This window comes from Mustela nigripes, chromosome 4 (genome assembly GCF_022355385.1).
Source record: "Mustela nigripes isolate SB6536 chromosome 4, MUSNIG.SB6536, whole genome shotgun sequence".
Classification (NCBI taxonomy): domain Eukaryota; kingdom Metazoa; phylum Chordata; class Mammalia; order Carnivora; family Mustelidae; genus Mustela; species Mustela nigripes.
In genome coordinates, this window is record NC_081560.1 from 96,573,520 (window position 1) to 96,596,436 (window position 22,917).

General features: G+C 50.7%; 1 protein-coding gene across 11 annotated transcripts in view; it reads left to right on the plus strand.

Annotated features, from left to right (window-relative positions):
• Positions 1 to 22,917, plus strand: part of IKZF1 (IKAROS family zinc finger 1) — a 94,698-nt gene that overhangs the window by 61,044 nt on the left and 10,737 nt on the right. For 3 of the 11 annotated variants that reach the window (XM_059397175.1, XM_059397176.1, XM_059397174.1), the window contains exons 4-7: positions 5,273 to 5,533; positions 10,950 to 11,117; positions 15,112 to 15,237; positions 19,501 to 19,635. In XM_059397175.1, the coding sequence (XP_059253158.1) occupies positions 5,273 to 5,533; positions 10,950 to 11,117; positions 15,112 to 15,237; positions 19,501 to 19,635 (690 nt within the window). The remainder of the gene's footprint in view (positions 1 to 5,272; positions 5,534 to 10,949; positions 11,118 to 15,111; positions 15,238 to 19,500; positions 19,636 to 22,917) is intronic. The other 8 variants (XM_059397177.1, XM_059397181.1, XM_059397183.1 and 5 more) reach the window with 8 other exon arrangements.

Sequence of the window (22,917 nt, forward strand, 5' to 3'; positions counted from 1 at the left end):
CCCCTATATTTTAAATGATAAAAGTTATAAGTGGTTTTCTTAGCTTAAAAATCCTTAAACTTTCTCCTAAATCTGTTTTAGAGGCCACACACACACACACACACACACACAATACGTATTTCCTCTTCGTCTCAAATTTTAATTACGCTCATTCAAGATCTCTGGTAAATATTTTTACTCCCTTTGCATTTGGCTTGCTAGTCGCAGGTGGCAGGAATATTTCTGTCTCCCATTTGGTTGTTATTGTTGTTGTTAGTTTAAAATATGGAGTGCTTGAGGCTCACGTGGCCAAAATTCGGACTACGGGACAATTTCGGAATCTCTTCTCCATGGAAAAGCCCAGTCTGCGGACCACACGTTTACCTGACCAGTAAATAGAAAGACACATTCCAGAAGGGCAAGGAAAACAGGGAAGAATCACAACCCATTTGTCAGGTGGGGGCTGGCAGGGCACATTTTATCTGTGCATTTAAATGTTTTAATCATTCATGAGTCTGTGCAAGCTTGGCAGGAGCGGAGCCCTCCTGGCCCCGTTGATTCAGGTCCCTGGATTCTGCAGACTGTCGAGTGCTCAACTGTGTACGAGCTGACGTCCACCCAGCCTTCAGGGTCTGGGGTCTGCCTTCCGTCTGCTGCATGACTAATAACATAGATGGTCTCTAAGTTACGGAACGATATTTCAATTTTTCCTAATGTAAGACAGCATCTGAGAAGGAAAGTAGCTTTGGACTCAAGATTTGAAGATATCTGCTCTTAATAGAGGCCACATTTATTGAATACTAAAATTGGGCCCCTGTCCACACGCTCTTGGGGACCAGCTGAAGAGCCACAGGGGTAGGCCTGAGCCGGCACGCTCTGGGGTAGAGATGTGCGTGAGTCTCACTTCGCGTTCTGCATTTAATCCGTTCAATCCAGGGCGGCGCTGAGTTGGACATTTTACTAAGTGGTGGGGGTACAGAGTTGCAAAATACTGATGAGTGTAATCCCCACGCGGAGGGAGAGCCTAGCATTGCACAGACAGCATCGTCCGCCTGAGCCGTTCTGGCTCAGAGGGGTGGGTGAGGGGTTCGGGAGTCCAGGGAAAGGAGAGCACGTCAGCACGAACCTGGTTAGCTCAGAGACAGTGTCCAAGGGGCAGACCAAACAACCATAAACACAAACACGGGGAGACCGTCTGTCTCATGGAAGGGACTGGAAGGAGACCAAATCTGAAGGACAGCGGGACTCGTCCTGTTCCATTTGACTCTTCTCAAGGGACCAGGGTAGGAGTCTTGCCTCCTCATTGGCTGGGCTCCTGGCCAGCAGGCAGACGGCTTAAGTCAACACCGGTCATCTGTCCTGAACTCTTCATTTATTGAAGCAACTGCCGGTGCCTTTGACTTCCACGGGATGTGGAATTCAAACATAACCCAGTGGTCGGACGGGTCTCCCAAGTCCTCCATCACACATGTACACGGACATGCCGGGGGTGAACCTCCCAGGTGCCCACTCTGCTCCACGAGCGAGAGGCCGCCTGCCCGGCCACAGAAGGAGCCCCCCACCCAGGCACCCCCACACCCCCCTCTGCTGGGCCCACACCACCCAGACCGCCCGCTTTCCTGTTCAGCCTTGGTCTCCCTGCCTGCGAGTTGTTTGTCCGAGCTGGTCCTGCCCCATGGAAGCCCCCAGTGTGCTCAGCCCCCACTGACTTCCTTCCTTCTGAACCTTTCAGGCTGGGCTCGTCCTTTTAAAGGAGGCGTACACAGGGCCGGGCCCCAGGGCCAGCAGCTCAGATCCCCTCCCCGTGCTGGATCCTAAGATTGCATCATCTTCTGCATCTTCTGCCTCTCTTTTTTGCAGGCACATCACTAATTGAGCCGTGACACCCCAAACCTTGTTCACACATAGATAAGCGGGGCCGACACCTCCCCTGTCCTGAGTTTGTGTTGTTTTTTTTTTTTTTAAAGGTGTGTTTTAATTTAAGGGGACTGGATATTTGTGTCCACTAGATCACAATTTGGAGACCAGCGTTCGTGACTTATTATGATAGGTTTGTGCCCTGAAACCTTGTTGCCTGTGTTCTCCTCTCAGCGGGGGGGATGCCCCGTTTTCAGGGACACCCTCCTCGGATGGCGTCTTCCGTGTGGCCAGCACCCCTCTGCATTCGTCCACAGAGACAGGAATGCTGGGGATTCTCCCTCTCCCTCTGCCCCTCACCCCACTCTCTCTCAAATAAATAAATCTTTAAAAAAAAAAAAAAAAAAAAAAAAGCTAAGCTGAGAATGCTTTCTGCCCATATTGAGAGAGCTGTCGCCGGTGCTTGACTCTGGCGTGCCCATGGGGACGGGGTTGCCCACTGGGATCCCGGGCCCTTCCCTGTCATCCTTTTCCCCTCGGTCCCTACAGACCTTCCCTGCCCTAACGCAGCCTGGAATCTGTCCCCGAAGTGCGAGCAAGCTCCCAGCCCTCAGTCTCTCGGGGTCCAGTCCTGGCTCCGACCTGGAGCCGTGAGCAGAGGCTGCTTCCAGGGGCCCCGTCACGCTCCTGCCAGTTGTGGTCCCCCAACCCCCCCGCCGTGACCTGGGGTGTTCTCTGCGCTCTCTCCTTCAGAGACCCGCCGCGGCACAGCTCCCTGAAATCCAGCCTGTGAGCCTTGCCTCCTTCGGCACTGAGCAGATTGACCTCAGACTGCACCTGGGCCCTGCAGAGTCTCGGGTCCCTTCTCCTAGGCTCTCGTGCCTTTGGAACCTCCTGTTTTTGTTCTGTGAACAGTTCTCGACTATCCCCTGGCATCATCGCAATGAGAAAGTCGGACTATATGGGAATCAGGTCTGGTTTGAGGGCTTCTGTCATACATAAGGGGACACTGTGCTGTGCCCCCCCAGGCTACCCTCGCCTCTTTTCTTCCTGATGCAGCGTGTCCCCCTGCAGGTGGCCTGCTGTGGCTCCCGTCACCCTTAAAGTCGTCCCACTGCTTTCCCGCCCTCCTGCCTGTCACCAGGCAGGGCCCACACTGTCACCAGCAGCGCACAGCCACACAGCACATGGCAGGATCACAGCCCTACCCACCTGCCTTACCGCTGTGGTGGTTTCAGGCAAGGTTGTTTCTCTCCATGTCCCCACATCTCTCCAGCCGCAGGTGTGCGGACCTACACCCGTGTCTCGGCGCCACTAGCTGAAGAACCTCTCACACCCACGATCACGGGCCCCGCCTGCCCTCCCATCCCCCGGTCTCATTTGATACAAGAAACAAGCCACCAACCAGATGATTACAAATAATCCCAGCTGAAGGCATTCAGAAGCCTTTGCAACTGGACGGTCCTATTTCCAGAGCATTCTAGTGCAGAGCCCGGTGCTAAGGAGACCCTGGAGAATGAGCTTGCCCCTGGAGAGGAACAGGGAGCGTGCCTAGGAATACGGACTCCAGAGAGCTCCGAGGTCAGAAAGCCTGATGTCACCCCCACCGCCTGGCCTGCCTCGTGTCCTGTACTCCCCGTGTCAGTGGGACCTGCTCCCTTTCTCTGGCAGCCGGGAGAGATTAGGCCCCTCTGGGGTGCTCTGGGGGGTCCGATCTTCAGGACCTACTAGGAAAGTACAGGTGGGGACTCCCTTTTTCTGGATGTAACACTGGGATCTGATGAGGGGAGACACTCCGTCCTGGGCTCTGGCCCGTGTGCCAACTCGCTGTCCCATTTACTGATTTATTTGTTTCCCTGGAGAGCAAAAGGAAAATCTTGGCCATCCAGCAGCTAGGAATGTGGGCATCAGGGCCAGGCTGCCCGCGCGGCCTCCCCTGTCTGCCCTTGCTGCGTGACCTTCTCGTGTGGCTCAACCTCTCTGTGCCCGAGCTTCCACCCGGACGCAAGATGACAGCGTGACCCCCCTCAGTGGGTCCCCATGAGAGCTAAGTGCCCCAGGGCAAGTAAAGGGCCATGTGTCTGGCACAGACTTCGTGTTTCAGATGTCACTGGGGTGGTGGCCCCCTCCCCACATGGCCCACCTAGTGCCTGTCCTAAGCTGACTCCTCATCGACCTTTCACTGTGTCCCCACAGCGCCCCTGGTCGGCCACAGCTGCTCCCTCCGGCCTTGACAAGTGTGAAAACCAAAACCAGGGAAGGTGTGTGACTTGCCCCCGAGATCTCAGTCCGAGCGGAGCGGACATTCCCAGGCACGAATGTCAGCTTCAGAGTCTGGACTCTTGACTTATGATCGAAGCGTTGCGTAAAGGAGGGTTACTAACTAGGTTGATTATTTAAAACCGTGGTCTCAGACATGCCCCCACGTCGGAATCCCCGGGAGGGGGGCTTGTGACAACACAGGGCGCTGGGCCCACCCCTAGAGCTTCTGCTCCGCGCATCTGGGGCTGCCCGGAGAATTTGCTCCTCTGACAAGTTCTCGGTTGATGCTGATGCTGCTGGTCCACGGACCAAGCCTGGAGACTCACAGATTCCAAATGTCGATCAGAGATCTCGTAGTCCCAATTACTGTCTAGGTCACTGTGTCTTGTACTTGACAAAATTTATCTCCCTGTTCTCCTTCATCTATAGAGGCCATGTGAGAAGTGCTAGCGCTCAGGGTCATTGTCCTCTCCTGTGGCTATGGGGTGGGACTCATCAGTTCATCACCAGGCTGTGCGTCAGAAGGATGCGCGTGAAATGTCTCTGATTTTTCTTACCAACAAAGCTCTGCAAACAGCACCTGTCCCTGCCCTCGATGTGACTTTAATGGAATCAGGAATGCAGACCCAGCAGGATAATTTAAGGATAATGCCAGCCCTTGGCCCTCACGCATGGGGCTGGCCGCTTGAGATGCTAACGAGATCTGTCACCTCCACAGACGCTGCCATCCACCCTTCAGCAGCTCGAAATCCCGTAGGAAATCGTGGCTTCACCCCGGGGCACGCTCCATTATCATGGGTGCTAAAAAAGGAGATAGGAGGTTCGTGTACCAAAGAAACAAACCATCAGAATTCCTGCGGAAACCCTTGGGGAGTCCGTGGCCAGAAACGGGACCGTGAGCTCTTGCTGAGTTTGTCCCAGAGTGTATTAACTCCTGAAACAAGGAATGGTTGCCTGACGAGGAGGAGAAGCTTTTCAGTTAGGAGGGAGGTGGCCCCAGGCGGGGGCACCTTGCACGGTCGGTACCCACCTGCCCGAGAGCCCAGCTCAGGGCCGCCATCCCGGTCGACAAGCTGCTGAGAACCTTCTCCGCTTCGATGTGCTGTCTTTTTGCTGCTGTGTTGTTCTGTTTTCTTGCGATGACACTGAGTGGCCCCTGTGTTGTGTCTTTCAGCCGGTAATGTTAAAGTAGAGGCTCAGAGTGATGAAGAGAATGGGCGTGCCTGTGAGCTGAATGGGGAAGAATGTGCGGAGGACTTACGCGTGCTTGATGCCGCGGGAGAGAAAATGAATGGCTCCCACGGTGGCCAAGGCAGCAGAGCTTTGTCAGGAGCTGGAGGCATTCGACTTCCTAACGGCAAACTAAAGTGTGATGTCTGTGGGATAATTTGCATCGGCCCCAATGTGCTCATGGTCCACAAGCGAAGCCACACTGGTAAGGCCTGGCGCAGTTCCTCCTTTGGTGGCCTGGAAAGGTCCTCGGGGGTAGCAGAAAGAGAGCGATGCCCTGTCTCTCATCACCGGTTCCAAGTCGTATCACGGGTAGCCTTGTTCTTAAGGAGCAGCAGCGAGAGGGACTTTAAACACGCACCTGTTCAAACCTAGACTTAAAGCCATTGGATGGGGAACGTTCACAGCCTCCCCAGGGCTGTCAAGGGTCCAGGATCTCGCCTCCCACTAACGAGCGGCAGCTGTGCGGTTAGTGCCCCTGTAACCCTGTAACCTCCCCCTCCCCCCAAAAAACAACAAGACGAAACCAAACAAAAAAGAGGGGGAGCCGCTCACATGAGCTCCTCCAGGTTTCCCCCGAGAAACTGGGAGTGAAATGTGCCTTTTTGAAATCCAGGCTCCCAGAGCTCGGTTTTTAGAAACGTGAGTGAGCCGTGGAAAAGTCCCACATGTCCTCAAATCCAGCTCATTTTCCCGGCGGTGTCCCTGACAACAGGTGAGCCTGAGGACAAGACTGCTGATTGCTGCTGAGTGTCCACCTCCCACAGGGACAGATCTCCCATCCGAGCCTCTGTCTGTTGGAGGGTCTGGAAGCCTCAGAGAAGGAGGTTTCCTGTGTCCAAACAGGAAGGGACAAGGACAGTGTAGCGTCCCACGGCTGTGCCCAAGCTCATGGGGGGTGGGGGGTGAGATAGTTCTGCCCCTTCTTGTGCTTGGCCGTGGCAGACGATTGGTCCCATACCTTCCCACCAGGACTGTGGAGTCACCTCGAATGGCCTCAGACAGTCTTCAGGACATGAATGGGGCCACGTGCTACCTTTAGCTGTGTGCAGGAGGTGTCCCCCGCATTGAAGAGAACTTCACTCTTTTCTCCTGAAGGTGTGCAAAACGCAATTAAGTCACCACCTCTAGTGGTCACTGAAAGTGTAAACATAAAACGGACGAACCCGGAGTCTTGGCTGCCTAGGGGCTGCCTTTGGTGGGTCACCACGACATCCGCTGCTGTCACCACTGTCTGCAAGGGGATTAAAAAAAAAAAAAAAAAGGCTGAAATCCTTACTCTGGGGGCACAGCAGATTTTAAAGATAACTTAAGGAAGTAGGAAGAAGACTTGAAAATCACAGCCTTGTGAGTGTCTTCCCCAGGGCTAGATAAATCTATGACTATCAGAAATTAAGCAGGAATGCAGGAAAATCTTTGAGCAGAACAGCTGTCTTGTCAGGACACACAGGCCTTGGTGGAGCTGTGACTTTCCCATCTGAATCGCCACAGTCTCCAAAACGATGTCTTCCACTTGTAAGACATCTGGAGAATCCTAAAACCCGTTGACTTTCGGAAAACGTGCATTTTCAGTAAAAACGTAACTTCTAAAATTAAGCAAACTTTGCTTTTCCTAATACGTCCCTTCATCTTCCAATTATCCCGTGAAACAGACCCTTCATAGGGAGGCCTGAGTCAAGCTTGTGTGAGAGTAGTCAGGCCCTCCCCTTTTGTAATGACTTGGAAATTAAAGCGAAGGTAAGTTACTTCGTGATAGACACCTAACAGAATACGGCGGGACCCGTGTTAATACATTCCTGATGGAGGAAGAGACCTCACAAATGAATGACTTTCCTTGCTAATTCATGTAAAACCCGACTGTACTGTGAAAATTCGCTTAAATAAATATTTGATAAATGAATCAAATCCTGGCATACTAAATCGCCAAAACATAATGACTGCCTGCCCCGATAAAAAGAATAATTGCATTTAATGAATAAACCTGCCAAGTGCAGATATGCAGAGTAGCCCCGGCGGCGTGCTGCCCACTTGTCCCCACAAACAGCAGCTTAGTGCCAAGCACGGAACGGATTCCTTCCCTTGTAGGACAAGTACATTCCAGAAATAGGAACAGGCAGACGGTCAGTGTTACAGTTCCTGGTCTGGCTTTTATGAAAACAAACCGACAAACCCTAAAACAATGAACTCATGGATGGTCTTCATGACATGTCCCCACTGGCATAAATGCGGACGGCGGCAGGCGGATCCAAGCGAGGTTGCATAAGTAGATGACACCAGGGAGGTTTCTGTTCCATCTCTCTGAGATCTGAAGCGGAGCATGTTGGAAAAGGCATGCTTTGCTACCCGTCTGTCCCCACCCCGAATTCTCCGAGTTTCCAATGTTTCTAGAGCAGTTTCCTCTCATGCTCGAAGGCCATATAAATCATGCCAGGGCTTCCCTCCCTGGTACCCGATGGCTTCCAGAGGCAGGCTCCCCTCTTCCCTCTGCCCAGAGCCCGACTGAGGAAGGTGTGCTGGGCTCCACCCGCTAACCTGTGTGCGGATCCCACTACCTCCATCCCAAGTTTTGCCACTCAGTTTCATTTTTTTTTTTTTTTAAACTCAAGTGTAATAGCACTGCCTTCCCCACCAACACCTCGGGGTTGATGTGAAAATCACAGGGGAGAGTGGTATGAAAGAGCCACACAGTGCAGGGGAAACCCCGCCACGCAAATATGCAGCAGTGTCGTCCTTAATGATGGTACTGTAAATGATCAAGATCAAGAAACGTGTCTGAATTATGGTGACTCTGGACAGTCTCAGGCTTTCCCCTGTTCCCACCATCACCAGCATCAGAGAGCAATCAGCTCCGAGGTGTGGCTGGCATGGGCTCAAGTTCATTCTGCCAGCTCAGGTATATATTCTGTAATCTACCTTCTTCTGATATCCCCCCTTCAGTTTTATGATGGAGACATCCAAGGGGCTCAGATCTTCTTACAGAGGGTCCCTGGCATGGGCACCTGTAGACCCTGAGAGAAAAACCTAATGTTGAGTTAATGAGGATGATAAAGCCTTTATCCCACCAAGGAAAAGAAATCCAGCCTTGGGGAGCTCGCTGTCACTTAGCTGCAAGAAGCAAGCTAGGGACCTGAGGAGGGAAGCAGTTGATGCTGGAGTCTCAGCTCCAGGGGAGCAAAGGTAACGGGGGCTGTGTTCTGTCCCCCACAGCGGGGCCATGCCCCCTGTCCTGCTAACAACACCTCCAGACAGAAACTACCTCGAGCTGAGCCCTGGGTTGTCACTTCGGAGAACGCCGTCTTCGGGAGTCTCCATGTCCCATGTTACATATTCATGCCAGCACAGGCAATCAGAAACAAATAGATTTCCAGGAAAGCTTGCCAGCAGGATTAAGACACGAGGCGCAGCAAGATACACGAGAACTGTTGACTCAAATTAGAAGACAGATTTCACTCTCAAAGCAACGGCCTCCTGGCTTTCCTCCTCGCCCTCTCTCACGGGCGGGGGGCATGGCTTGACTGTGCCGTCCCTCCTGGGTCCATGGCTGCAGCTCCTACACAGACAAGCACTCCCCGGCAGGGTCCGACTTGGGTTCCCCCCTCTGCCTCCAGCCCTTCAGATCTCCAGTGCCTCGTCAGCCTGGAAGGGCTCCATCACACAGCTAGCTAGCTTTGGGTCTCGCCACACACACCTGTTTCCCACGTATGGCCTCTGCCCTCCCTGTATGCATTTTGGGTGGTGTGAGCTCTCCCGACTGATGGCCTTTCCGGAACATTCAGCCAGAGGTCCACACTGCCAGGATCCATTGCACCCTGCTGGTCTTACCTGGCCCCTGACGACCAATGATTTCTCTTCTCCTGTGCATCTACTTGGAGTTAAAATATGCACCTTCACGCCCGTGTGTGTGTGTGATGGAGGCTCAGAAGTGTTTCTAATAGGTAATGATCTCTCCCTAGTGGAGGCTCCTGGGGACCACTCAGCCACCAACTCTGAGATTTTAGCCCAAGCTAATCAGGATCACTGTCACCTCCCACCTGCCTGACTTTTTGCCCAACCAAGTCCACCTCAGATGCCGACTGGGGAAAATGCCCAATACGTCCCAGTGGGTATAGGGATCCCTCCAACAGGCCTATAATTCAATATCATTGCTAGTTTCCATCATTACCATAGCAGCTTTGTCCGGCCCACTGAAAAATACAAGCGATCATAGTCATGACATCCCAGGACCAATCTGAACTTTTCCACTGAGGCCGGTGTAGGTTTGAATAGACCCAGATGGGCTTCTGCTAGTTGCTTTTGGTAAGTGCCTCCTTGTGCACCAAAACCACATTAAGCAATTAAGAACATTGTTAAGTATGTATTTCCACACATTCTTTTTTCCTAAGAAAAACCCGTTACCAGGAAGTGTGTGTGTTTTGGGTTGTTTTTTGTTTTTGTTTTCATGCTGTCTCAACACCAGATATTGTGGGCACAGAGAGCTCTTCTTAAAAAAAAAAAAAAAAAAAAAAGGAAGGGGAAAAAAAGCGGTTGTTTTCAAAAGGGCTTTAGTGTTTACTTAAACCTGACCAGCGTGTCATCCTTTCTACACAAGAGCTAAGGAAAATGGTCACCGATTTGGAGTCCAAGACCCAGGACTGCCCAGTGGCGTGTTTCTTTCTCACAGATGCCTGTACGTCCCTTTGTCGGATCCCCAACCCATGGGGACAGGCGCTGCCACACACAGTCGGGGCTCCCCGAAAAGAATTCCCAATCACAGCGGAACTGCATCTCTTAGACAACTCGTACTGAAATTACCCCCTGATTTTCTGCAGAGATAGGCCAGTGATAGCTTAGTGGTTTTAGGATTTGGGAGAAGGAAAAAGCCAGAAGTCTCTGAGCGTGTCTGGCTCGGACAGCCTGCCACGGGGGGCCCTGGGACTTCTCTTTGGACCATGTGGAGTATCCTTCACAGTTCCTTAACTTCTCATTTTATTCAATCTTTCTCCTTCTCTCTCTCTCTCTCTCTGAGCCTCACACTCTGTCTGTCTCCTTCCTGATTTGCCTGCGTAGGGACAGACAGGTAATGGAGAAGAAATTGAAAGGCAAAATACAGGAAAAATGTAAATGAAAAGAAGTTATTATAACTGTTATAATGAAGTGCCTTTCATTTAAATATAAGAATGTAACGCTGAAATGAACTTGTGATCCTGAAATGCATTTTTAATGAGTTTCCTTTTTATTTTGCTGCTTCAGTGGCATATTTTAAAGACCCTTTGAAAAAAGCCACATTAAAAACCCCACCAAATGCCACAACACGCAAAATTGGATATTGGTTTATTCCAAAACTGCTGATCAGGAAGAGTGGCTCTTCATCACAAAATGTTGCAGTCACTTTATTTAAATGAGTTTGAATTTGCATTGTGATGTGCCATTCTGATTTAGGGAAAAAAAATTAGATTTTCAGATCAAATTGACCCAACCAGTGAAGCGTTAAGGAGCTGGCAGGTTTAGTCTGAAAGCCTCGTGTTCTATCAAACCTGCAGCCGGTGGAAGTCACCGGCCCCGTGGGAAACAAGTTCCTCGCCGGGTGCTCCTCGCGTCCCCGCGCCGAGCTCTGCTCTCACCCGTCCCTCTCGCCCTCCCAGGGGAACGGCCTTTCCAGTGCAACCAGTGCGGGGCCTCGTTCACGCAGAAGGGCAACCTGCTTCGACACATCAAGCTGCACTCCGGGGAGAAGCCCTTCAAGTGCCACCTCTGCAACTACGCGTGCCGCCGGCGGGACGCCCTCACGGGCCACCTGAGGACGCACTCCGGTAGGTCCTCCGGGCGCAGGTGCCAGGCGCCCAGGCCGGGCTTGCGTGTGTGCGCGCGCGCGCGTGTGTGCGCATGCGCGTCCCCCCCCACTGTGGGCTGGGCCTGGGCCCAGGCACTGTGCCCCCACTGGGCCCCCATACCCCCTAGGGACTGTGGCAGCAGTGCCCCTGTGCCCCAAGTTTGGACTCCCCCACGGGGCAGAGGGCGCGGGTGGGATCTCTCTCTCTCTCTCTCTCTCACACACACACACACACACACACACACAGTCCTGCTTTGCAGACACTCTCCAGAAAGACCTCCTCTTCCTGGGGTGCTCAGTCAGTGGAGCTCTTCTGGGACTCCGCCAGCTCTCCTTTTACCCAGCGTTCGGCTAAGGCCCAGGAAGTTCCCAGGGACACTTCTTGATGATACTGGCCAGGCCACACCTGTTTCTGCTTTATGCAGAGGACTCTGCTAGTGGTCACTGTCACTGGCGTAGTTTCTTTTCAAAGCTAAGAGAGAAGGTGAGTAGGGTCTGCGGCCCCGCGTCCTGACTGGGGACCAGGCTGTCCCCACCCCCAGGCAGGCCTCCCTGTCTGGGCCTGACCCTAACTCATGCCAGAAGCCAGGCAGGCCTCAGCAGACAGGCCACTCTGGGGGTCTTACCAGAATTTTAGCAAACGCATGTTGAGTAATCCAGAGTCTGGATCGTGATTACCACAAACGTTGGACGGTTCCCCAGTTCTCCCAGCCTGCGAAGCGCACATCCACCTTTGGGATCCGTCTTCTGCCTCCTGAGGAATCCTCTATTCTATCAAGGGGCTCTGTGGTCTAGCAGGACAGAGGAACAGAGAGGAGCCCTCCGTCCAGCCGGGACACTTAACTCCTGCACGCCCAGAGCTCATCATCTGGACCACCGGCTGGTCCGCGACTTCTCTGGAGCGTGGCGCTGCTGGGGAGGAAGCTCCCTGCCAACACCCCCAGAGCCTTGCTGTCCCCCGGGGGCAGGGATGCTGCGTCCCTGGGAAAGCCTGCCTAGAATCAGGCTGTCTCCTGTAGTTCGTGACGAGGTTCTAGTGGCCTCTTCCTGTGCCTCTTCCTTTGTTACTGAGCAATTACGGAGCACCCCAGAGCCCCTCTCTCTGTGGAGGGGCCTGGTGGGAAGTAGTGAAGTGCGTGTTGCCCGTGTGTCAACACAAGTGTTTGAGGGGCTAGTGGGAGCGCAGGGAGGGGACCGTCAGTCTCCGGAGGGGGCAACGAGGTGGGAGGCGTCAAGAGAGACTTCCAACAGACGAGGGGCTTGAGTCCACGCTGGAAGGTGAGTTTCTGAGGTTTACCTTCAGAGAAGTTCCATGGGAATGTGTAATTCTCTGAGCGACCCCAGAAGGGGGCGTGGTACGCATTTTAGCCAGTGTTGCAGGCACACATCTTTCTCCTGGAGCCCTGCCAGCACGAGCTCACAGGGAGGCTAGGGGGGTGGTCACAGGCGCCCTGGCAGTGCTGGCTCCCCGTCGCGGCCCAGCCACGCCATCTCCTCCCCATGCTGATCTCCTTAGTAGTCACCATGGAGGAGGTTCCCAAATGCCAGCCCTTCGCCCCCAGGGGTCCATGCCGAGGACTGGGGCAGACTTTGCTGCAGGGGACAGTTCACACCGCTGGCTCCCCCAAAGTGGGAGGACAACAGTGAGCATCTCTCAGGGTTTACAGTGTGTCAGTAATGAGGAGCATGCATGTTGCCCCCTAGAAGTGAACTAAATGCAAGTCTTCAGATGTGACCATTATACTAGCAGTGGGCAGAGCCTGACAGGTGATCTAGGACAAAGGAACTTCACGCATATCATTCATGCAGGTCAAGTGGACATCAGTACAGTTGACAACAGGACTGCGTCAGGGTTGGTAGGAAGCACAGCACCATGGAGGTGGAAAACACAAAGACCATCCCTAGGTGACACCAACCACGTCACTGTCATCCCCAGTGACTCTGATTTGCCACAGAAATCTCTCCTGCATATCAGCCCTTGAAACTCGAAGGGATGTCTCTCTCTGCTCTCCTACCCACTGTGAAGTCTGGAACATCTAATAACAGTATTTTCTGTTACTCTGGCTCCATGCCTGCTTATTTCCTTCAAGGCGTGTTGGTGGTGTCCTGCTCTAAGCATGGCCAGTGACTTGAGTAATTTCATACAAGAGTGGTGGACTCGGGCAGCTTATCTCTGCTATGGATGCAGTGCTGAGCGAGCAGCTAACACTGTACCACTGACCCAGGGCTGCTGGTAATAATGACATCTAAGAGAGCCGTTGACACACAACTCTTAGAGAAGAGCCAAATAGGCCAATTCTCCATTCCACTAAAGCCATGATCAACCTCATAACTTTCTCTGGCCACTGGTGGTAGCCTGAGGTACCAACGACCAACACATTAGTGGTGATGATGTAGGTATAAAATGTGTCCCATACTGATAAGAGGAGGACTCAAGTATCTGGCAAGGTAGGGAAGACATTCCCCACTGCTTTCTTTGGGAGTTGAGAGCTGAGCTAGAGACATTCTTTGCTTCAGAATATTGGGTTCTGCTGCAAGGTGTACTTCAGTTTAGTTTCTTACCATGAACATATTTCTTATGTTCCAGAGTTAAAAGTAATCCTATATTTAGAAAAAATGGATGTTCAGACACTGGGTCGTATATACATGAATTTGCTTAAGTGGTAGCTTTTCTAGGAAAGGACATTGAGGGGTTGTCTATATTCTACTAATTTCTAAAGCTAGTATTCCATAAAGTGTGCCATTTTAGGCAACATATATTTCGGTGTTACTTCCCTGATCTTAGTGATACAATGTTTCCCACAGATAAAGACCCACCCCCTTCCTCCTCTGTTCAATGTTCCTCTTCTTAAACCATTGCTTCTATTCATCTGGGGAAGAGACTGAAGTAGTATAAGCTTTGGTTAAACCATTTTATCAAACATTCCTATTTGGATGGTATGGATTTTTATACAATACATTCAAATTTGTGAAATCTAACAACTTAAGAAGAAAGAGGAGATTCTGGTCTGAGGATGGAAATTTATATTCCTCATATAAATAAGGATCCTTTACCTTTTTTCATCTCTGAAGGTGCTGTGTATTAAAGTCTTTAAGCTTAAGCATGATATGAATTTGCATTAGTGTTCTTTCCCTAAAATACCCCTTAATAATAAAGTTCGGGAAGAACCAAACCCATTATGTAGAATTGCAATGCTTAATATGGTAGCCACTAGGTGCATATGGTACTTAAATTGTTAAGTTTAATCAACTGAACTTAAACAAAATCAAAACTTCATTCTGTGCTGACTCTAGCCATATTTTGAATGCTCAGTAGTCATGTGGGGCTGATGGCCACCATATTGAACAGCACAGTGGCTGTCGCACTAGACAGTGCAGAGGGTGAACACTTCCATCTTCATAGGAAGTTCTGTTGGACAGGGCTGATCTCGAAACTATACCATCCGCAAGTTTTGGGGGAGATGCAGAGCTTTCTCTAAACTAGAACAAGGAAATACATTTTGAAAATGAATGCTCTTTCATTAGTGTATACTTATCCACTATGGTTTCTTAGAGACCTCAAGTTACCCAGCTGAGCAACCTGGAATTTAATCCACTTTGGCTGCATTTGGATCTGGCCCACAGTAAAGATGCTGTCCTCACGTCTCCATCTCCCCGACCCCACTGCCGTGGCCCATTTCCTCCAGTTAAAGACGTGATTGAAGAAGAGAATTGGGTCGCTAGGACAATGGGCAAATCAAGATGAAGCAAGACTCACAGGAGCTCTTGGTTCAATCAAAGAAACTCTGGGGCATTAACATTGTTAAGTTTAGCAAGTTTGATTGAGCCCATAAGGCTTTTAGCTCTCAAGAGTAGAGGGGTCCTTTTTTTTTTTCTTTTTTTGCCTTTTTGATAATAATTGTATTGCATGCATTCCCATTACCCGTAAGGCCAGCACTTAATTGGGGTCTCGAACTCAATTGTGTTTTCCGCAGTTGGTAAACCTCACAAATGTGGATATTGTGGCCGAAGCTATAAACAGCGCAGCTCTTTAGAGGAACATAAGGAGCGTTGCCACAACTACTTGCAAAGCATGGGTCTTCCAGGCACCCTGTACCCAGGTAAGCCCGCCCTCCCTCCCAGCTCGCGGTGAAGAGGGGCCCCGGGCACAGAGCTCCCGGTGTGCATGCCGCCACCACCGGGACAGATGGACTCTTTGGGCCACACACACGGCGTGATCTCACGCAGAGCTCACTGTGCTTCCCGACTTTCGAAGCCCCCATCTCACCAGAGAGAGCCTGACTTTGAGCCCTTCCCTCTTGGAAGCTGGGGAAGCATCTAATAGTCACCCCTGAAACTTTGGGGTTTTTTCCTTGGATTTGGTGATTTTTTTTTAAACTTTGGAGTATCGGTTACTTCTTTGTGCTTAATAATCAAAATAAGATATGAAGTCTTGTTCAAAAAACTATTTTTTTCATGAGGTTGATTGAATAAAATCTTTCAGGCTAGGTTTTCAGTCATCGCCTGCCTGGAGCAGGTGAGCTCCTTGGAAAACCCTGACAGTCCAGAGGATTGCGGCTGTCAGAGGGTTGGAGGAAAGGCTGCTTTCTTCTTATGAGCCTTGATGCTTTCGGCATCCCATCAGGAGATAGCGTTTGACTCTGATCTTAGATAATGTAAAGTGAAGGGTGGGAACAGACGGCTGAATTTGCAGGAGGCTGCATTCACTCAGAGGGACGGCGGTGCTCTAGAAGGCACCCTTTCTAACTTTTTATGAATAGATCAACTGAAGTTAACCTCTTTCAAAACACCGTTTGCTCGGCTCCGCCAAGAAAAGGATCGTCACTGGACTCGGGAGCGGAAGTTAAATTAAGAGTTGAAAATTTTGTAAAACCTCCGTAAGCTCCCTGACTTGAATGAATGGCTCATAAAGGAAACTGACCAGGGAACACACAGATCACTTGTATCATTTTAAATTTTTGTGACTACTCACTGGATTTTTCTTAGGGCGAAATACACGTAGCACATACACATAGGGTCCTAACCATTTTTGAGTGTATGGTTGAGAGGGACCAAGTAGGTACAAGAACACTCAGATTAAGGACCAGCGAGAGCAGGAGAGACGAACAGTTCTAAGAACCAAATCTATTTGGCACCAGGGCTATGTGTTACATGGCCAGAGCTCTGTGGTTCTAAGGCTGCCTTCCCCAGCCATCAGCTGTGGATCTGGGGGCTGACCATTGATCTTTCTGGGCCTTACTCTTCTTGCCTGTAAAATGGGGAGATCCCATTAAATTCTCAGTTAGCCTTCTTCAAAGTCTGAGGTCTGTTTCTAGGATGAAGGGTATCGAGGGTTACTAGAAGAGAAGAAATCAGGTAGTAAAACAGTAATGATAATGTAATAGTCATCCATTTGTGGCCAGACACCAAGGATGAGAGGATGATGATGATCCTTCAGAATAAAATCTGAACATTCAGACATTGTGTTTTCCTGCCACAAGTAGACTAGTGGATCCTGGAAGTACATGCCACCATGCCCCACTTTGCTGAGAAGGAGGGACATTGAAGGAAGCATGTAGGCTCGACAGGTCAAGCGTACAACCTGTAGGATTGGTTTTTTTTAATGGATTTTGTGTGTATCCTTCATATAAATCAGGGGGTGCTTTTATGTCTCCCCATTTAATGAAAAACACACATTTCCAATATTGAAAAATTTCAGAGAAAAGTGGTAATAGCCTATTTGAAATATATGTTTCCAAAATGGACTGACCCATGTTTCAATAAGGCATTTATCTACCCAAGATATTCGCTGCCATTTATTATTTACCATACCAAGCCCTCTAGCACAGTGATCTGAATTTCCCCTAAAACTGTACACATGGAATTTCAAAGACACACGTTGGCTTTCTCTGCCATCTTATTACTGAAGGAACACTCTAGGACAGCAGCCTGGGCTCATCCATGGGAGGGCAGGCTTTGTGTCCCTGAGACCTGGGGTCAAGTTGTGTCTCCGAATCCATGTGTGAACGTGACCTTGGGTTCTCAAGTAGGAGTGGTAATTCCTGCCTGGCCAACCTCGCAGAAAGGCTCTGGGCGAAAGAGGAGACAGCAGGGAAGGTAGACACGTATCACGTCCTCACGTGAACATACACATGTCAGACACCAAAGCCTTGACACCCGGCGGGTGTCCTCGGTTGGCTGTCTGGGTCAGTGAGCGCATATGTCAGCGACACATGTATTACCCCCTCGCCAGCCAGGATTATTTCTGTCTTGAAATGCTCATTTGTTCCCTTGATCGCTGGGAATACCACAATGGTTTGTCCTTCTGTCCCTGTGCTTGGGAGATGAAGAAGCTTCCTGTGTGCAGTGAAGGCACTGGGGGTGTGGAGGGAGTCCATAAAAGCACTTCAGGGCCGGTCCTACAAGCTGACATCTGGGATTCAGAGGGCAGGCAGTGGGCTGCTGGGGTGTGGACGGCGGGGGGGTGGGGGGTCCTTGCTCACTTACCTGTGCTGTGCTAGGTCTGGCTGAACCTGTGCCTTCTCACACCCTGTCCTTCCCACGCTGCCCGGGACCAGCCCCCTTGGCACTCAGAGGGACCCCTGGACAACCTCTCCCTGCCTCAGTCCTTAGGGTGGGGCCGTTCTTTGGGATTTAGTAAAAACCAAAGCCTGGCTTAGCTAGGATGTAGGAACGTTTAACTTTTCTGAATATAACTTTACCTAGTTAAAGGCTTGTTGGTCCTCTGTTGTAATTCCCTTTATGGAAAAAAAAAAATGAGTTTCTTTTGAGCATTTGGAAGGTGATCCGTCAGGGGCACAAATCGTGTTATGGCTCTTAGGGGGAAGAGCATGAAACACGGGGTCAGCACCAACCTGCGATCTTTGGACTGTTTTGTCCCTCACTGTGATGACGCTGAGCATCTCTGCTCCCAGGAGTCCCTGTGGCTGGGTGGGGACATAAGTGCTGCAGGTGCCCCGGGTCAGGGAAGGGGTGCTTAACAGAGAAGGAAGAACATGTGAGGATGCCTATGTGCTCAATAGGTCACACGTACTTGTCTGGAATTGGGCCACGTGGGTTTCATGTGTAGCCTTCATGTACATCGGGTGTAGACGATTATGTTTGCCCATCAAATAGCAAACATGCATTTCCAATGTTAAAAAATGTCCTTTGCCAGAAATAATAACCAATTTGAAATGTATGTTTCCAAAATGGCCTTCCTAAGGCCATCTGAAGACCGGAAACACTGAGGAATCATCTTGGCAGGCAATGCCCGGAACATGATGAGCTACCTCACCGTGCTGGGGCCAGAAGCAAAGGTGGGAGGGATGAGGGGGAGGGCCAGACAGGGCAGGCTCCTGTCTTCCTGAATCCAGGCCTGGTTTTCACGTAAAATGTGTCTGTCCGTGGTAGGGGAGTATCATGAGGGTGCCTAGAAGAACAGAGGAGAGGACTGGCATTTTCAAAAAGGAGGAGTCATGTCTGGTGCTGTGTTGGCATGCAGCTAAGTTCTGCTTAGAATAGGAGCGCACCTGCGCTAAATCAGCATGTTGTAGCTGAGCAAGGAGGGTGCGCATGCGAACGGCCGTGGGATTAAGGTGGAGGCTTCAGACATGGTGCTGGAAAGACCGGGTAGCTTTTTGGACTGGAACTGACACTTTCAGCTCCTTGTCCATTAGGATAAATTGCAGGCAGGAGAGAGTTCTACTCCAGACACCCAGCCATAGAGTCTGGGATGCAGACGGACTCCTCAGGACACAGAGTTATCTCTTCAGTCATGGGAAGAAGGATCGCATTGGGAAATAAAGACGGGCTGGATATGCTCCCCATGTCAGCACTTACCGCGGCATCTAGGTGTTCTGCAGTTAGAGAGCACTGATCCCCCGAGTTTGCTGTGTGTTCAGGGGTCGGGGGCTCTGGCTTGTCCCCTGTGCTGCCAGGATTCACTGTAGTCCTCCTGCCTCTCACTTTGCGGTGCCAGCCGACGGCATCGGACTGCGATCATTTCCAGCTCAGACAGGTCTGGGACTCTCAGCAGGCTGATGTCAGGACTGACTGAGGTAGTGGATTTGGGAGCCCTTGAGAAGTTAAGAGGACTTGTCAGAGGGACACAAGGGCTTCACCACATCCAGCTTCTGGTGACAGGGGTGGTGCTCGTTCGCTTTGGTCGTGGGAGATAATGTGCTGTCCCCAGGCGTCATTAGCAGGTGGCCGTAGGCAGCCCCTGTCTGCTAGGAGAGCTGCCGGGGAGATTAGGAGTAATCCCTGAGAAGGGCCCGGTTCTGGTCGGCACGTAACAAATGTCAGATTTAACGCTGGACGCGACCCAATCCTTTCACTGTAAGCGTTTCTAAACTGGCCTCTCTAACTGTCTTTGACTTTAGTCATTAAAGAAGAAGCTAATCACAGTGAGATGGCAGAAGATCTGTGCAAGATAGGATCAGAGAGATCCCTCGTGCTGGACAGACTAGCAAGTAACGTCGCCAAACGTAAGAGCTCTATGCCTCAGAAATTTGTTGGTAAGAGTCAAACGTTTGCTGTCTCTTAAAAAACAACTGTGTGGGTGTTTTAGACTCAGCTGGTCCTTAGTTGAGAGTAGGAGAGAGAAAAAGAATCTCGTTTTGTTTTTGTTTTTGTTTTTTTAAAGCAAAAATTGGTAGGCTTTACGTTTCTTAAATATTTTGGATTTTTTTTCTGATAGACTTCTTACACAGAAGAAGTCTTCTCCAGGCAGTTTTTCCTCCGTATGGTCTTACAGCATCCCAGGCACCCAGGAGATGTGCCTGTGGACACCATGCACTTCCGGATCAGTGCGCTGTGTTGGCCTAGCGCGGCTGGGGGCTCCCCGCACAGCCCATTCACCTGCTGCCTGAGCAGCCCCCCTGAGCCATAGAAGCTCAGAAGTTCATAATACCCCCTGCGTGGGCTACCTTGGATGGCAGAGCAACTGGCCAATGAGAAGGCCCAGGGAGGAGGGGGCACAGCCACGATGGCTGTGCTCACCGTGGGATCTCTGCCCATGCCAGGTGTTTTGAGGGATGAAGGGAAGAGCAAGGTGGCCCTTTCCTCTAGGAGCTCGCTGCCCAGTGTAGACGGTACACAGAAGCACCAGCAGCCCTCATCAGGCCACACACTGCAAATGCAGGAAGAATGATTAGCTTGGTGTAGAGTTAGCTCGGTGTAAGAGTGGAAATGCCCTCGACTTGGGGCCCAACCTGAGGGTGTCAGCACACAGCCGTGTGTTAATGCTGTCACCTGGGTGACATTACTTGACCTCTCCTAGCCTTGATTCCATGCTTTATGTCCCTCACGTGGCTTTGTGAACATAAATTAACACCAAGGATGTGAAAACATTTAGAAACCCTCAGTGTAAAGGTCAACTATTATCAGTAGGATAATGTGGAAAGAGAATGCCAGGGGAAAGGTCATGTGCATGAAAAAGGACCTTGGGGGAGGGTCATTATCGGGAAAGAGGACCTTGGGGGAGGGTCATGGTCAGGAGAGAGGACCATGCGGGAAGGTCATGGTCAGGAAAGACGATGATTAGTAAAATTTCATGAAGCTGATAGTGACCTTGATGGGGAACTAGAATTTCAGCACATTATTAATAGTGGAAGACAGGGACAGGATTCTGCACAGACATGAAAGTACAGGGACATGGTGACACCAGTTGTATGGGTTGGAGCGGGGGAGGGGGTGGGTCTCGTGGGACCGGACTGGGGAGCAGGGTGTGTTCCGAGCTAATTCATGTGCCCTCGGGGAAGCAAGAATATTAAGTCCCAGTAAGCTCTGGCCGCAGAATCAGTGGCCTTTGAATGCTGAGGTGGGAAATGTCTCCTTAACTCAAGAGGCAGGAAAAGGCACTGGCATAATTTTAATGGGAGCCACATCTTAGCAAACAAGACCACGAGTGCCAGAAGGTGACTGGGAAAGGAGAGAGTCAGTGGTGGCAGGGAAGGAGGAGGAAGCAGAGCAGAGGAGTTTGGTGACAGGCGCTGGGGGTCAGGGCAGGGACTGGGGGGTGGAAGCCGTGAGTCACTGCAGTTCTAGTAGAGGAGGGCGCCATTTACAGAAATGATAAAGCCACTTTCTGGAAAAAGAGTTCTGGTTTTGATCTGCTCATCTTCAAGGGCTTTCTGAGGTCGAGGCCACATGGGAGCACGGAAAACGTGTGTTGGGAGAGGATGGGTCTATAATGGGGTTAATGGTTAATGAGGCGTGGGGTTCCAGAGGGCAGACGGGACAGCAGGAAGCAGCGAGGACAAGGAGAGGCCACGTTCTTGGGGCTCCAGCCTCCCTTTTGCACGGAAGCCCCCGTCTGGATCAGATGTTAGAGGCTCGTCACAGGTTGGGGGGTGGGAGAGTTGGGGGAAAGAAGGATCCAGTTTCAAAAACTTTTGCAAGCCACTGGCTGGAGACACCATGTGGGGAGTCACCCACATAAATATGCAGGCTTAGACTGTGGGGAATGAGGGAGGCCCTGCGTTTCCTGAACAGAGCAGAAGCAAGGTCCTGAGCACAGAACAGGCTGCTGTGCTGGGATTTCAAGTCGCACTGGTCTAGATGAGAACTCAGCACTCACAGGTGCTGAGCAGTGGGCAGGGCACAGTGCACAGTGGGTGGTGTGCCAAGGTCAGCAGGCGGCAGGTGAGGCAGAAGGCCAGGTAACCAGGGGCGGAGATGGAGCAAAGACCCGGTAACAAATGTGCCCGAGGGTTGTTCGTGGTCACTGACGTTGAGAAGCTGGGCACACCTTCTCCTTCACGTTGGGAAATTGGACAAGTCCTGCTGAGGATTTATCAATGAATCTTTGCAACTCATATTAGCTTTTGGAGGCTTCCAACCAAATGAGACTACCTGTGAGCCTCTCCTGTAGCCACCTGGGAGGAGGTCCCGAGTTGGGTATTATCTTCAGATTCAGATGCTTCTGTGTTCAAAACAAACAACAACAACAACAACAACAAAACAAAAGTTCTAACCAAGCCAAACCAGGGTTGGAAAGAAGTCTGCGGGGGGAGGGGGACACAGGAGAAGATGTGATGTGAACAGTAGGACAAGGAGAGAAGCATGGAGACTGGAACAAAGGGCTCAGGAATGGCTGCATATTCTGTTAGGTGTTTTCCCAAGAATTTGGTGATTGATAAGTTCTTTATAAAATAATACCTCTTTCTATACCCAAATGCCTAGCTTGTCCTCACTTCATTGTGATGGGATTTCAGTCAACCACTTCTGACTTGTCACAGTGTCTCCATCGCTAAAATAAAAAATAAATAAATAAATAAGAAAAGAAAAGAAGGGAGGGTGGGAGGGGGAGAGAGAGTGAGAAAGGAAGGCAGGAAGGAAGGGAAGGAAGCAGGGAGCGAAAAAAGGAAAGAAAGATCTCTTGGGGTCCTTCTGAACTTCGACATGCTGATTTTATCCTTTCTATAAATTTAGAAAATGTGTAGGAGTGCACCTGTTTTCATACATGATCATACACATGGGCCAGGGGTGGTGCTCTTGAAAGGCTCCAGGTCTGCATTCAAGAGCCCTGAGTTCAAGTCCAGATCCAGCTATGATTGGCTGGTGACCTTGAGCATGTCACTGGACTCAGTGTCCCCATCTGTGAAATGGGTGTGATGCCTCCTGTTCTGCATCCTTCCCAGTGCTATTCTGAAGATCAAAAGGGACAATGGGTGTGGCACTGCTCTCAACTCGAGAAAGCACTTAAAAAATGTAAGGTGACATTATTTTCCTGTGGTAGATTGCTCAGAATGGTCTATAATTTTGTTGAATCGATACGAGATCTATGATTAAAATTT